At 55.4% G+C, this 15,276-nt stretch overlaps 1 protein-coding gene across 1 annotated transcript in view; it reads right to left on the reverse strand.

Moving 5' to 3' along the window:
- The window catches only part of DNAH17 (dynein axonemal heavy chain 17), a 96,848-nt gene extending 83,863 nt beyond the window's left edge, over positions 1-12,985 (reverse strand). The window contains exons 1-11 of the mRNA XM_086356430.1: positions 12,656-12,985; positions 9,563-9,924; positions 7,594-7,787; positions 6,621-6,813; positions 6,354-6,453; positions 6,014-6,099; positions 5,674-5,799; positions 4,800-4,952; positions 4,609-4,698; positions 2,772-2,939; positions 2,427-2,543 (exon numbers count right to left, since the gene is read on the reverse strand). Coding sequence (XP_086212556.1) covers positions 2,427-2,543; positions 2,772-2,939; positions 4,609-4,698; positions 4,800-4,952; positions 5,674-5,799; positions 6,014-6,099; positions 6,354-6,453; positions 6,621-6,813; positions 7,594-7,787; positions 9,563-9,907 — 1,572 coding nt within the window. The 5' untranslated portion in view covers positions 9,908-9,924; positions 12,656-12,985. The remainder of the gene's footprint in view (positions 1-2,426; positions 2,544-2,771; positions 2,940-4,608; positions 4,699-4,799; positions 4,953-5,673; positions 5,800-6,013; positions 6,100-6,353; positions 6,454-6,620; positions 6,814-7,593; positions 7,788-9,562; positions 9,925-12,655) is intronic.
- Between the last annotated feature and the right edge of the window lie 2,291 nt (positions 12,986-15,276).

Here is a 15,276-nt window from a genome sequence, read left to right on the forward strand (position 1 = left end):
AGTTTACGAGAGTCTTCCTGACTTATTTTCTTTCTAATCTAACACAAAGTCACGTGTCTGAAAAGGACTTTCTCTTGCGGAGTACAGAAGCCGATTTAGGCCACGGCGGAGTGGGGAAGTGCCTGTGAAAACACCCAGGGAGTGGACTTCAGTCCCGCACGTGCCACCCAGAGCTCCTCCTTGGCCAGCTCCTCCCCTCCGAGGGGGGACCTATGGCCTCTGGCAACTTGGCGTGGACACCTCAACCTGCCTCCTTTCCCATCACCGAAAGGCAGCACAAGGTGGTACCCAGCCTCCGAGAGGTCTGGGGGCGTGCTTCTCCCGGTTTCATCCCCACCACAGGCAAGAAGGGCTAACTGGGGCCACAGTCCATCCGCTCCAGCATCGTCTTCATTCTGGAGACCCCGCCACAGGGGAGGACCAGCATTTCCACGTGGAAGCGCTGGCTAGCATCCTTACTCAGGACCCTTTGCACTTGGGTAGCCCTGGGGCTAACAGCCTCTGGTTCCCGCCCAAGGTCTGCCAGGGAGTCATCAGGGAACAGGTCCACCGCCTCAGCAGGGGCCAGTTCCCTCCACCAGGAAAGCCTGGCTTTGCACTGGGCTTGGTTCTGCATCAACCTGAACCAAGCACCTGCCCTCAGGGAGTTTATATTCTAGTTGGGAGGATGACAGACATGAAGAGATCAGTACATGACAGATGCCAGGGAGAGCCAAGCATGAAGAAGGAAAACCAAGCAGGTGGGTGTTGGCAATGGCGGCGAGGGGCGAGCTCCCGCTGGGAGGAGGAGGTGAGTGGCGGGGCCTCTCCGAGGAGGTGCCCGAGGCGGCTCCCCTTCCGAGGAGGTGCCCGAGGTGGCTCCAAGGGGAAGGGTGTCCAGAGAAGGGAACAGCACAGAGGCTCTGTATTAATTTGCATCCATTGATATTTTGCCTGGAGCACCAACTCCATCCAAGACTTAATTGATCGTTACACTTGCAGAGCTTCAAATCCTCAAGCATTTTTGCTTTAGAAATACTCAAAAGGCAAAGGAACATCCTGGCATGTCGGCACCAAATGCTGGCTGCCTCGTGAACTTGGACCAGGAAGGTCCAGGAGCCCGTCTCCACGTGCCCCCCCATATGCCCGCTGCTGAGGGGTCCTGTGGGAGGGGTGCACCAACCAGCAGAGGAACGAGTGTCCAGCTCCTCGCAGCTCCAGCCACTTTGACCAGTGACAAAAGGCACCTTGTGGTTTTAACTTGCACTTTCCCGATCATTTGCTAGGCCAAACCAACAACCTATGTGAGTATCGGCCGTTTGGGTTTCTCTTTCAAACCGACGGTCTCTAGTGGCTTTAGCACTTTTCTGCAATCTGTTTTTTTTTAATGTTTTCATAAGCATTTCCTTTTTCTAACTGTAAAAGTGCTATACACCTAACCCACACAACCTGGAGATGGTAGAAAAGTACACAGAAGACAGAAAAAATATTAGCCATCACCCCACCACCCAGAAATGACCAGTACTCTTGCCTGGAAAATCCCATGGACGGAGGAGCCTGGTAGGCTACAGACCATGGGGTCGCAAAGAGTCAGACATGACTGAGCGACTTCACTTTTACTTTTCACTTTCATGCACTGGAGAAGGAAATGGCAACCCATTCCAGTGTTCTTGCCTGGAGAATCCCAGAAACGGGGGAGCCTGGTGGGCTGCTGTCTATGGGGTCGCACAGAGTCGGACACGACTGAAGTGACTTAGCAGCGGCATAATACTGTGTATTCTCGGATCTCAAATGTTAAGAGTCAGTGTGTCAGCAGCTCAAAATGTGGATGCATTTTAATTTTTAGAGCAACTCTGCCTCTAACTTCTGCTCCTTATGTAAATAATGAGGGAACTGAATCAAAGAAGGACAAACGGAGAGCAGGACTCAGTATAATAACCCCACGCTCATTTTCCTCTCTTAAGATGAGATGTAGCAGTAAGACCCCCTCAGAAGCTACTCAAGGTGCCAACTGCTGACTCTGTCTAAGGCACTGAGAAAGGCCCCTGTCCTTTCTGGGCCTGGCTCTTCACCTACAATCTCCAGATTGCATGATTAGATCGATTCTGCAACCGTTCACTGGAAGGACTAATGCTGAAGCTGAAACTCCAATACTTTGGCCACCTGAGGCGAAGAACTGACTCATTGGAAAACAGCCTGACACTGGGAAAGATTGAAGGCAGGAGAAGAAGGGGATGACAGAGGATGAGATGGTTGGATGGCATCACCGACTCAATGGACATGAGTTTGAGTAAGCTCTGGGAGTTGGTGATGGACAGACAGGGAGTGCTGCAGTCCATGGGGTCACAAAGAATCGGACACGACTGAGCGACTGAACAACCGTTCTCAGCATCATGGAGCTGGTGTGATGAATCCTCATTCAGGGCACACTCCCCACCCGCACCTACCTTTGCACTGGACTCAATAGAATTGCAGTCATCAAACCCTTGGCAGAAGATGGTGGCCAGCCTCCTATCCAGATCTTGAATTTTGGTCTCAAAATCAGCGTAGTCGTCATCAAAACTCTGGAAGCAAATTAAATCCCCAACCTTAGAACCTTGACCAGCGTGCCAAGCTTGGAGTGGGCGCACTCTAAGCCCACCCACCGGGATTCAGGTTACCTCTCAGCAAGTTCACTGTCATGAGGGCAGAGTTCTTGTGCTGTCTTTTCTCTGACACACACGCTCCCCTCCACATGCCTTCCCACCCTCGGGGCATTTGTTATTGACCCCGCCCAGGCCCCCCCGACTTACTGAATCTCCGGGGTCCAGGGGGTCATATTTGCAGTCGGCGAAAACCTTCACTAGCTCGAAGACCTCGTCGTAGATCTGGGCCACCTGGCTTCCAAGAATGTTCCCCCTCACGCCCCCGAGCTCAATCTTCTCCAGCTTCAGAAACTCGATGGCTGTTTTATAAAGATCCTGGTGGAGGAAACCCCCGTACCCTCATCAATTCAGTTTCCTGACTGACCCCCGAGGGGAGGAGCCCCCGGGCCACAGGGCAGTCCCGAGGGGCCCTCTGCTTATCAGTGTTAATGTTCTCTAAAGCCATATCAGGGATGCACACAGATAGACGGAAGTGAGAGTCCCGTGAGTAATCTCCCAGTTGTGATCGAGGAGGAGGAGGAGATGAAGGTCAGGATCTTGTCCTGACCCAACACTGGGTGACATGTGTCTCTAAGAAAAATCACACTTTACAGGGGCCCCACTTCCTGGACTGTGGGAGGAAGTGGTCAGAAAGGCAGACGGTGGTCCCTCACAGCCTCATGTACGGGGCACCTGATGGGTGTTTACAGGTCAATCCCACCTGCTCGTTCCCTCCGAGACGCGGGTCTCTCCTTACCTTCTCCAGCTCCTTCAGCCCAGAAGGTACCTTCCTTTCCAAGATCGCTGGTTTGGCATTTAACCCCATTCAGTCCTATTGAGCTATCTATTGCTTCTGTCTGTAGCTCTCATTTCCCCTTTGAGACCCCCAAAGCCTCATTGAGGACCACAAGCAGCCCCCATGTGCCTGATCCGGTGCTCGCAGGGCACTCCAGTCCCTCCCCTAAACTGGAGACAAGGTTGGTGCCGTTTCCCACCAAAGATCCAAGGTGTATCGAGATATGACTCAAGCAAACCTACTGGAAAGTAACAGCGTCACGCCCCGCATTCTGGGCCTCTCACACCAGAGGCAGGTGGCACAGCTGGCATGGCCCATCGGGCAAGGGGTGGACAGCATGGCCGTTTCCCCCACCCACTCTTTTCCCAGCAGCCCCTCTTTTCCCAGAAGCTCCATCCCGATTCAGAATCTACAATGTAGGAACCAGCAGCTATTTGGCCAGAAACTCAGCTGGGGCCCTCAAGTTCTCGGGCTGGGAGCCTTGGGACATGAAGAAACACTCTGTGACCGAGATATGGCATCTCAAGGGGTTTCCTGCTCTGCCTCCCAGAGGATGTGGATGGGAACCAGGAGGCCTTCCCAGAGCCCCAGCTGACAATATCCCTCAAAAAATCATTGCCCGATGGTTCTAGGATCCACCCCTCAACCCTGCTTTATTTTTTTAAATAGTGTAACATGTGTACAAAGTAGATCTAAAAAAAGAGATCCCCTACAGAATACAAAACAAGAAGGAAAACCTTCTTGCCCTGCACATGCCTTCATCTCTCACTTCTTCTCCCCAAACTGTTCTGAACCTCTTTAAAAGTGTTATTTGTCCCATGTTATGTGTCCTGCGTCATTCCATGTATCCCCTGTCGTTCCATGTATCCAGATAAGGTCCTTCTGAAAACCTCAGTTGTGCTAACTTAGTCCCACTCACCCTCTCCCTTGGCCTGCAGGCTTCCTGACCCAGGTCAATGAACTTGTCATTAACCTGCTTGTGGACAGAAGGCAGGAGAAAAGGGAAAAGCAACTGAAATGGACCGCTTTGTTCTGGGTTAACAGCTCTGGGCCTGGTGGGGGCAGCCGTGACTTGGCTTCCCCCTGGGGAAGCTGTCACATAGATGTTTGGGTGTGACTTATTTCCCTCCTGGGAGCCCATGTTCAAGGAAGACAGGGACAGAAGACGCAGTTCTCCTAAGAGGGAGCGGAGCCAAATTCCACCTTTACCTCAATGGTCTGGACACGGCGGAAGAAGGAATTTATTCTGGAAAAGGCAAGAGAAGAAGGGAATTCCCAAGGCACCGGCTCCTTGTTTTTCTAGGAGAAAGAGAGAGAAAAGGCAGGTCCATGGGGTCCCATGGGGTCCACATCACCCCAACTTATTTCCTCTCATCCGCTGTCCGCAACCCAGGCTGTACCTTGAAGAAAAGCTTCATGTTTGCACAGCAGAAGTCGTAGGCCCGGTACAGCTCCTTCAGGACGTTCACGGACAGAGAGATGCCACTCAGAACCTCCTCAGTTTCCCCCTGCAGGCCTTTCAGCACCTCCTCGGGGCTCAGGAAGGTCCGAGTCTGGGCGGAAGGGAAGACGTTTCCAAGGTGAGCCAGAGGGCTGACACCCAGGTGCGCTGTCCAAAGCTGCACGGTTGGTTAAAACGACCCTCTTGCCCCGCCCCAGGCCACTAGACCACTTCTTCTGACACACCCGCTGTGCCTCAGGCTTGTGGCCTAGCCGGACTGCCCACCCAGGGCCAGTTGTGGGGCCCCTCAGCCCAGGCCAAGGTCACAGCACCACCAGACTCTGGAGGCAGATGATGAGGGGCCCAGAAATGCAGTCCTGCTCTGGCTGCGGGACCCTGGGCCACTGCGTCCCTCTAGGCCGGGAGACAGGACCATGAGCCTGATTCTCACACACTCTGGTAGCCCAGGGCCCAAAGCTGCAACTCAGACCTTGGAGGCTGCGTAACGTGCGCTTGTGAAATGGAAGAAGGAAAGGGAATGGGTGTTGTCAGAGCAGATAAACCCGTCAAAGCCCCCGGCTGAGTCTTGGGGTGCCGGGACTCGGTGAGCAGCCCCTCTTTCGTTCCTCCTCCCTCCCAGCATGAGGCAGGTTGGGCTGGCTCTGCCCAGGTCTTGGGAGAACCCTGGGTGGCCACCCAGGGGGCTCTAGCCTTAGCCTGGAGCCTGAAAATTCTTGCACCCACATCTTTGCCTGGTTGAACATGGACGGGGATGCAGGGTGGGATGGGGGAGGGGAATGCTGGGGGTGGGGAGGGAAGGCACTGGGGCCTACCATGTCGATGAGCTGGTTGCAGAACTCCTGCAGGATGACAATGATCCTGGAGGGTGTGTTGTAGTGCTCCGAGGTGGCCCAGATGAAGCAGATGGTGTATAGCACCTTGGTGATGAAGGTCGGGAGCTGGGGAGAGACAGGCGGGCGGGCGCTTGGTCACAGCACCTCAGCTCCCCACTCCACACGGCTCCAGGAGGGGGGAACTCCAAGGGCAAGAAGAGATTCCCCCACCTAGTACTTGTGCCTGATCACAGCCAGGAAGCCCGCAGCCCCTTGCTGCCCTAAGACACAAGCCCAGAGCCTGCCAAGCCAGCCAAGGGACCCTCTCTAGCTGACGTACCGCCGTGAAGTCGGCCTGTTCCATCTCTTCCAGCAGGATACGCAGGGGCTTCAGGTACAGAACGATATCGTTGGCTTCCTTCAGGCCTGCGTGGAACAAGAACTGGGGCTCATCCCCACAGGAGTGGAAACTAGCCCCCATCCCTGATGGCGAGAAATGGTGACGGGCAGCTCAGTGTGTTTACAGACACCTGCTCCCTCAAAAGGCAAGACTCCAAGGAACTGCTGATGGGGGGAGGCAGACCCCGTCCCATCCCCAGGGTCGGCAAGGGGCCCACCCAGGAGGTGCTGACGCCTTCCTCTGGTGGAGGGGGGACATTCTCACAGGGCCACCCGCTCACCTTCAGTAACATTCATGTACACATTTTGCAGGGCTGGCCAGTAGCAACTTTTGGCTTTTTCCAGGATCTCGACTATTTTATTCACTTTGGGCCTATTGAGCTGCAAAGGAGATCAATTTTTTTTTTCCCAACAGACCCCAGATGAAGCCTGCCTGACCCCCAGGCTGGCACTGAGGGATCCATCCGGGTTACCCGGGTCCCCTCGGGAAGGCTGGGTACTCAGGACTCTTGTGGGTGCCTGGCCACCGGGGGCAGAAGAGCCATCACCTGCTCGTGGATGTACTTGAGGTTCATCAGCCGGGCGTCCCAGAACTCAAACTCGACTCGGGGAAGGGGGTGCAGCCCGTCCAGCAGGGCCTGGGCCGAGTCTTTGCTCAGCACATCCCGGATCTGGTGGGACCAGTCAATGATGATGGTCTCAATGGCGTGCAGCAGCGAGTTGTCCAGGGAGGAGGGGATCCTGCAGAGCCAAGGGTTGGGGGCGGGTGGGGGACGCTCTCAGTTACACCCGCAGGCTTCTTCCAGCTCCACCCCCAACGGCCCTCGTCCAGGACAGAGCCTGAGACAACACTGGGTCTTGCCCGGGGTACTGGTGCCCCCGAGAAAGAGGATGAGGGGAGCCAGCTCTGGAATAAAATCCATATTGCACCACGGCTCCTGGGCAGTTCTGATCGGGTCACCACAGCATGAGTGTTGGGGGCCTAGAGGGCCCACCTGTGTGATGAGCCCCGTAGGAGTGCTCGCCCTCTGATGGGAGTAAGGGAGCAGGCAGGCACTGCCACAGCTTCAAGAGCTGTGCACACCATGCCGTTGCAAAGGGCACTCAGGCAGGTGCAAGGTGACACCTGGGGGTCCTCGGGCTTCTGGGGGTCTCTGGGCAGCCTCAGCCTCCATTCAGAAGTGCAGCCTCCACCTGCTGCAAACCCCTTCCATGCCCCTCACTGCCCACACCCTAAAGCTGGGGATCCCCCTTCCTGTGTGACCCCAGATGACGTGATGCTCTTGGCATGCCACGTATGCAGGGTCTAGTGCACGTGTGTGATGGAGGGGGGCTGGAGCACGGGGGTCCAGCCATTGCCCAGCGGAGTCTGGGGGGCTCCAATGCCCTGTCTCAGACTCAGCACCTAAAGGTACAGTCCTGCCCTCCTGGGCTTCACTAGCACCAAGACCAGTTTGTGGGGAGCTTGCCCTGGGGGTTCAGGGACCACCCCTCCCTCCAGCTCCCCAGCCGGGCCCCGACCTCTCCATGGACTCCAGCGTGCCGTCCAGACTGCCCAGGTGCTCCGGGATGGGCAGCAGGGTCTTCCCCTTGATCTTGCCGCTCATCACAAACATCTCGTTCTTCAGCTTGTGGACTTGCTTCACAATGTCCTCCGAGACCACGCGGGGCCAGCCGCTCATGTTTTCACTTTGGTTTAACAGGGAGTAGAGGACCTGGAAAGACAGGATTCTGTGGCTCTGCTCGAGCCTTCTCACCTGGGTGGGGGGACACCCAGGAGGAGTGGGGTCCTCGGCGACCCGGGACCCGGGGGAACCGAGCCCTTCTCCCTTTGAAGAAGGTGGTGGGGCTGGTCAAGGTGCTGAGACCAGTGATGAAAGCCTCCCCACCGTGGGCTTTTTTTTCCAAGTTCTTTTTTAAAAAATACTGATTGGTTGATTTGGCTGCCTGGGGTCTCAGTTGCATGTGGGATCTTTGTGGCGGCATGGGAGATCTTAGCTCCCCAACCAGGAATCAAACCTAAATCCCCAGGGTTACAAGGCAGATTCTCAGCCACTGGGGAAGTCTCCTAGTCCCTGTGTCTTTCAAGTTTTTTAAAAAATACTGATTGATTGATTTGGCTGCATTGAGTCTCAGTGGCATGTGGCAACGCATGGGCTTAGTTGCCCTGTGGCATGTAGGATCTTAGCTCTACAACTACAGATTGGACCTGAATCCCCTGCATTGCAAAGCAGATTCTTAACCACTGGATCACCAGGCAGGTCCCCCTGCACCTGTGTCTTTATAGAGGCAAAGCCTTCTCCACACTCTTGCCACAAGAACACACACTCCTGGCTGAAGGCAGACCTTCCTTGCTGCCTGGGGTTGCTGTTATATGCTGAACTGTGTCCCCCTGATTCACATGTGGGAGCTGTGACTCCTAGCACCTCAGGATGTGACTGGATTTGGAGAGAGAGCTTTTCAAGAGGTAGTTAAGGGGAGCCCTAACCCAGTATGACTGTTGTCCTTAGAAGACATAAGGACACACGTGAAGTCGGCCATCCACAGCCAAGGAGAAAGGACTCAGAACCAGCCCTGTTCACACATCAATCTGGGACTTGCAGCCTCCAAACTGGTGCTTTGTCAGGGGTTGCTCCCCTGATGGCTCAGTGGGTGAAGAATCTGCCTGCAGCGCAGGAGACACAGGAGATGTGGATTCATCCTGGGTCGGGAAGTTACCATAGAGAAACAAATGGCAACCCGCTCCAGGATTCTTGCCTGAAAAATCCCACGGACAGAGGCCTGGCGGGCTACAGTCTGTAGGGTCGCAAAGGGTCGGACACAACTGAACGACCAGTTCTGGGCCATGCCAGCCATCTCAGTGGACGTGAGGGGAGGTCGGTCTGGGTCCTGACTAACTATCCCTGTGGCCTGAATTTGTACAGGGTGGGGATGCCCACTACCCCCATCTCACAGATGAGGTGAGCGATGCCTAGGAGAGCAAGTCACTGGAACTCTGGCTGGTCCGACGGTCCATAGCGGGCTGCACCTCCCACGCCGGCCGACAGCGAGGCAGCAGGACGGTGGGGAGACGTGTAAGACAGCACTTGCTTTTCCCTTTCTCTGCTCCAAGTCTCAGAATTGGGAAACCCTTCTACTGCATCTCGAATGGCCCACACCTTTTGAGGCTGTGGGCAGGGATTGTCCCCAGGGCGGTATGGAGGATCTAGTGATTTCAAGAGAGACAGGTGATGGCCAGGGCCACTCAGCCTTCGTGCGCACAGCATCACCTGGAGGTCTTGTTAGAAAGCAGGCCAGTCTCGGTGGCCAGGGCAGCCGGACCTGAGCTTTCTAATACCTGACCTGCTTGTAGGCAACGTGGATGTTGATCTGTGGACCCACCCCTGATTAGCAGGGTTCAAGGCCACTCACACAAAGTATGGGAAGCAGGCGGTGTTCCTCCTGAGCCCTCCCCACTCCCCCGACCTCCCCGAGGCCTGGGTGCATCTACCTCCTCCACAACGGCGATCAGCTGGTCCACAGGCGTGGGGCTCATGTCCCCGTAGACCAGACGTTCCTTGTAGTTGTCCTTGCCGATGTTCTCGGGTCTCTTCTTGATGAAGTACATCCCTTTGGACTTGAGGGAGGCCGGGAAGCCCAGGCAGGGTATGATCATGCCGGCAGGATTGAGCGTCAACACCAGAACCAGAACATCTGGCTTCTCAAAGAAGTCGGTGAACAGAGCCATGTTCTCTTCCGTCCCCATCATTTTACTCCACTTGTCCGGCTTGAACCTCAGGACGAGGGAAGCGACACTCTCCATATACTCCAGTCTGACGTCTGGGGGAATCGTCATCTTGACGTCAGCTTACACTGTTGCGGGAACAGACACTGAGGCAGTGGCCACCTCCTAGGGAATCTTTACTTCCCACCCATCACCGGAACCATCTGAAATGCCCGTTCTGACCAATCGAGAGAGAAAGAAGGATCGTCGTGCAGACGCTGCTTCCAGCTGGAGGGTGGGGTGGGGGTACCGGGAGCCTGTGTCCTGCTCTAGCAGGACAGCCGCCCTCTGCCTGGCTGTAGGTGTCACCGTGGAGCAGGGCCACCAGGCAGTGTGTCTGCTTGAGTTCACTGTGACCATCAAGTTAACGGGCTGGGAAAAGTAGAGATGGGCCCTGGGGAAAAGGCAAGGATCATCACAACAGAGTCTGAAGGGGAGGGGGCGGGGAAGGGAAATGTCACGGAATGAAGTGACAGAGGGCCTGGATGCAAGATCCCGGGAAGAGGACATCACTCCCCCCGGATGCCAGACAGAGGGGGCGGCCCGATGAGCGGGTGAAGGTCATATTCTCCCCATCCTAACAGCAGCCACAGTGTACCCCAACGTTTGCCCTGCCCTTCAGCATCTCTTCCGGCCGCCAACCCCCATCACGTGCCCATAAAGGGATTTCCCCGTGGACTGCCGCTCACATTCCCTCTGGGAGAATCCCTTGTAGCTCTCTTGTAGGGACAGGGTTAACTGGAGAGCCGGGAGGGGGGGACCCCCTTGAAGCCCCAAAGAACCAAGACAAACGAGGCATTCCTTGTGAGCGTGAAATTTAAAGGGATGCTCCAAACCCTGACTGGCCACGAGCAGGGAACAGGACACCTTCCAGGGGGTGTGGGGGTGTGGGGAGGGTAACGGGGCTACTGGCCACCAGCACCTGGACTCCACCTCTGTCCTCTTGAGTCCCCTCAGCTTTGCCCCTGAGCACAATTCTCGCCCACTCACCAGCTGACAGCAAACGGCTCCTCAGGTAGCTAGCAGAGCCAAACGATTGGCAGCTCTTTCCAGACCAGTCAAGGAAATGGCTCCCGTCCCTCGAGGGATGCCAACTGCCATGGAACTTCTGCAAGTCTCATGGGAACTGGGATTCTAGAACTTTCTTAGGACCTGAGTGACCACTGTGGTGTGGTAAAGGAAAAACTGTCCATCACCCACTGCAGTGGGAAAGGCTCTAGGACCGAACAAACTGCCTTTGAACTAGAACATTTAGTTCATTTTCATTTCATGAAATTACAAATGTATCAGGATTTAAATCTATTGTCTTATTAAATGCTTATTTGTCTTATCTTTTTTTTTTTTTTTTGACTCTTCTAGTTTAATTTTTATTGTTTCATTCCCTCCCCATTATCTTGGCTATTATACACCTTGCATTTCCTAGAGGCACATAGACATTATAACATGTATCCTGACTCACACTAGACTCATACTCACTGAAACCTGATAATGGAAACAATTACCCATTTACAATAGCATCAGAAAGATTGAAATACTTAGGAATAAATTTTCAGAGAAGGGCAAGACCTTCCTAACCCGCCAGCAGCTGAGGCACCAGCAGGGCCCTGGTTCCCACTGTCGACACCAGTCGATCCTGCCTCCTTGGCATCTCTGGACCGGCCCACCTACCTCCATGGCTACTGCTCTCTGGTCTAAGCTGCTGTTACCCCCTCCCCAACCCCCTGGTCTATGGACACCCTCTCTCCTCCTCCACACCACTTCTCGTCCCCAGCAAGCCATCCTCCAGAGCACCTCTCAAAAGACAACTGTCACGCCAACACCCGCTTAAAAGCCATCAACAGCTCGCTTGCACCACTTGCCAGTCTCGACACGATTGCCCTCATGCTCCAGCCACCCTGGCCTTCTTCCACCTCCTCCAAGACACCTGCTCCCCTGAGGGCCTTCCAGCCCCGCACAGAATCCTGCACCTGTGCGCTCCTCCTCACCCTCAGACACCACGCTACGACATCTTTCTCACCCTCAGACACCACGCTACGACATCTTTCCCTGCCAGGGTCTCCCCTGGACCGTTCACTCCCTCGATCTCTGCTGAGCACCCCGTGTTGCTCTGTGTCACGATGACAACTGCAATCAGTCAGGCACTAATTAAGCATCAGTCATCCGCTCCCCCCATTCCTATAACCCATCCCTTTTGATGAGCACTGCCACCCCAGGACCTGGCCCTGTGCCTGGCCTGCGGGAGGCCTTCAATAAACATCACCGAAGCAACGGAGACTCTGATAAGTCATGCTGCAAAGGCTGTTTAACCTCATCTAACCCAGTGTTTCCCCTCATGTAGTTGAGTGTGAAACCCTTCTCTCCTTTAAGTCCCATTACTCTTCTGAGGAGCAGTTTGAAACCCTAGATCAAGATTCTAACTGGTCTGTGCTGTATAGCACATGGAACTCTGCTCAATGTTATGTTGCCAGCCTGGATGGGAGAGGGATTTGGGTGAGAATAGATACATGTATATGTATGGCTGAGTCCCTTCCTGGTTCCTCTGAAACTACCACCACCATTGTTAATGGGCTATACCCCAATACAAAATGCTTTTGGTGTTAAGAAAACTTCTAACTAGTCCAACTTCCACCAAAATTGTAGTCCCCAGGGAGCACGCATCCCAAGGCACAAAGGAACAAACATCAGATGGTGAATCAGTGGAGTCAGGCAGACCCCGGCTTTAGCTGTGAAACAGCCTGGGGCTCAGGGTGGACGCCCTGCCTGGCATGGAGGAGAGACTCAGGAGGGACGTGGAGAAAGATGCTTCCCAGCGGGTCTCACCTGAGGTCCCACCTGAGCTGAGAAGCCAGGACAGGACTCCCGGGGCTCTAGATGGAAGCATTAGCTTTCCCTCTGTCCACACGGTGGGGGAAACAGTGGGCCCTTGGGAAATGCCAGGCAGCGGGAGAAGCTTCCTGACTGGGAAGTGCATGTGGGGCTGAGCAGTGGGTGACTGGCCGCGTCCACCCCTCCAGGGCCACCTGCCGAGGTACGTGGCTTCCTCACTTCCTTTGCTCTGACAGTCACAGCTGGGGAGGGCGAGCTGAACAGCTCACCCTCTACTTACAGTCCCCAGGGAGCGCTTCCTCCTGCTGAATCAACTTGGAAGACAAGTTTCCGCTGTCGTGACCCATCATTAAATACAACTGGCAGGACGATTTTCCTCAGCTGGGGACGCTCGCGTTGGGCGGGCGGCCGGGCCATCTGGGTCTCGTCGCTGTGCCCACCACACGCAGCCTCCCTGTGCCTGCTTTGGTGCTGCTCCACGTCCTCAGGCTGGGTTCCCGCCAGAAGGGCCAGGAGGTTGGGCGGCTTTGCCCTCTGTCCAGGCGCGTCCTTGCCCCTGGCCTTGGGCAGGAAGGGAGAGCAGAGCCCCGCGGCCAAGCTGGCCCAGCAGGGACCTCAGGCTTCACGAAGCGGGCAGGGTGGCCTGAGATTTGTCTCTGACTCACGAGGTTTCCGAACGTCACTGCCAGGCAAGGCACCCTGGAGGCCTAGGGGTCTCTGCCTAGTGAGCCCCAGGGGGACACCCCACGTGAGGCATGGACATGCCCGGATTCCAGCCAGGCTGTGAAGCAGAGGGGTTAGTGGGAGGGTTTCGCAGCCCAAAGGCCTCTGCTTGCTGGAGGAAGGGGGTGGTGGGCGGGGCTGCCCGTGGAAACACGTGTTTGACTGATGAGCCTCAGGGTCAAAGGAGCACGATGCTGATGAGAGGTGATTGAGCCTTATTCAGCCCTGCTGTGATAGAGGAAAAAGCTGTGTTCACCTCCGAGGGCAGCAGAGGCAGCTGGGGGCTTCCAGACAGGGAGCCGTGTGGAGTCCATGGGTGGAGAATTGCTAACAGGAGGCTCCGGGCGAGGGTGATTCTTGTTAAAGGCAAGCCGAGGAGTACACATCAGAGATGAGGTTGAAGGACCTTGCTCCGATGCCAAGGGTAGGGGGTGACATCGCAGGATTCTCTGCCAGGACCGGCTTAGGCAGGTCCTGAACCAGGCCTGGGGTAAACCTGTCTAATGTTTGGTCAAGAAGAGCCTTTGCCCGAGTTCAGCCCGAGGATGGGCTCTGAGTTTGGGGAGTAGGCCAAGCTGTGTCTCAGGTTCCAGACAGAGAGTTCCCTCCCTACGACTCCGTTTGGCAGAAGGGGGAGCAAGACTTATCGCTCACAGGTCCTGGTGGATACAGGGCATGCCCAGGGCCACACGGTGAGCGGGTGCGGGAGAGAGAGCTGACCCCAGGCTCTGCCTTTCTTAGGGTCTGAGGGAGGGGTGTGTGCGTTTTTGAGGGGTCCCTCGTGGGCTAACTGATGCGTGAGAGGGAGAGACTGGGTGCAGGAAGCTAGAGGTGGGGTCACTAGCACCTGGTTACCCGGGTCCTCCTGGGCCTCCGCGGTGTGGGAGGAGGCAGAACATCCTACTTGAATGTTCTGCATGTGGCTGTGCCACGCGGCCGGCAACATGTTCATTCAGGATGGACGTCTTTTGACGTGGATGCCTTGCCGCTTAAAACCTAACGTCAGGCATTTACACTTCGGATTCGCCTGGGACTTGTGCCCGGTCCCTCCTGCCAGCTCCCCTTCCAAACGGCTGCGGTGGGTGCCGGGGCATCTCTGACACGCGCTGGCCTTGTCTCAACCCAGCCAAGTCCCGGGAGCATCCCAGGCTGCCCACCCCGCCTTCTCCTCCCCTCATCACGCACACACTTAACTTAGCCTAAGAGTTGATGGCACCTGCGATCTCTTTATTAAACGTGAGATAAAATAGTGAAAGGGCTAGTCACTTGGTCGTGTCCGACTCTGCGACCCCATGGGCTGTAGCCTGCCACCGCCCCTCTGTCCACGTGAATCTCCAGGCAAGAGTACTGGACTGCGCTGCCATTCCCTTCTCCAGGGGATCTTCCCGACTCAGGGATCGCACTCAGGCCTCCTGCATGGCCTGCAGATTCTTTACCCTCTGAGCCACCAGGGACACCCAAGATAAACACCCTGTCATTTTCTTTAAAAACAAACAAACAAACCATTTCAAGCAAGCCTTTAATTTTTGTTCCACTCTTTAGAGTGTGGTCCTCCCAAGGGGTCCCTGGACTCGCAGCATCAGCATGCCCTGGGAGCCTGTTGAGGATGCAGGTGCTTGGGCCCACCCTGACCTGTTGAAGCGGGAAATTTGGGGGTGGGGGGAGCCATTTGAATTTTAACAAGTCCCAGGAGAGTCTAATGCATTCTACAAGTTGAGAACCACCAGTTTGGAGTAGAATTTTGGTCTCTGTTTCGAGTAAATCCATTTGAAGCAGCCAATTCTCCTTAGCTATGGAGCCCTCCTGTATTTCCTTTCATTTTGGTCCTACTTATTTGGGGAGAACCCACCCCCAGGGCCTGAGTCCTCTTCAACAAGCCCACCGGTTACGTG

The sequence above is a fragment of the Bos grunniens genome, chromosome 19 (genome assembly GCF_055505025.1).
Source record: "Bos grunniens cultivar Pamir isolate PY7600 chromosome 19, Bosgru_T2T1.0, whole genome shotgun sequence".
In the NCBI taxonomy this organism is placed as follows: domain Eukaryota; kingdom Metazoa; phylum Chordata; class Mammalia; order Artiodactyla; family Bovidae; genus Bos; species Bos grunniens.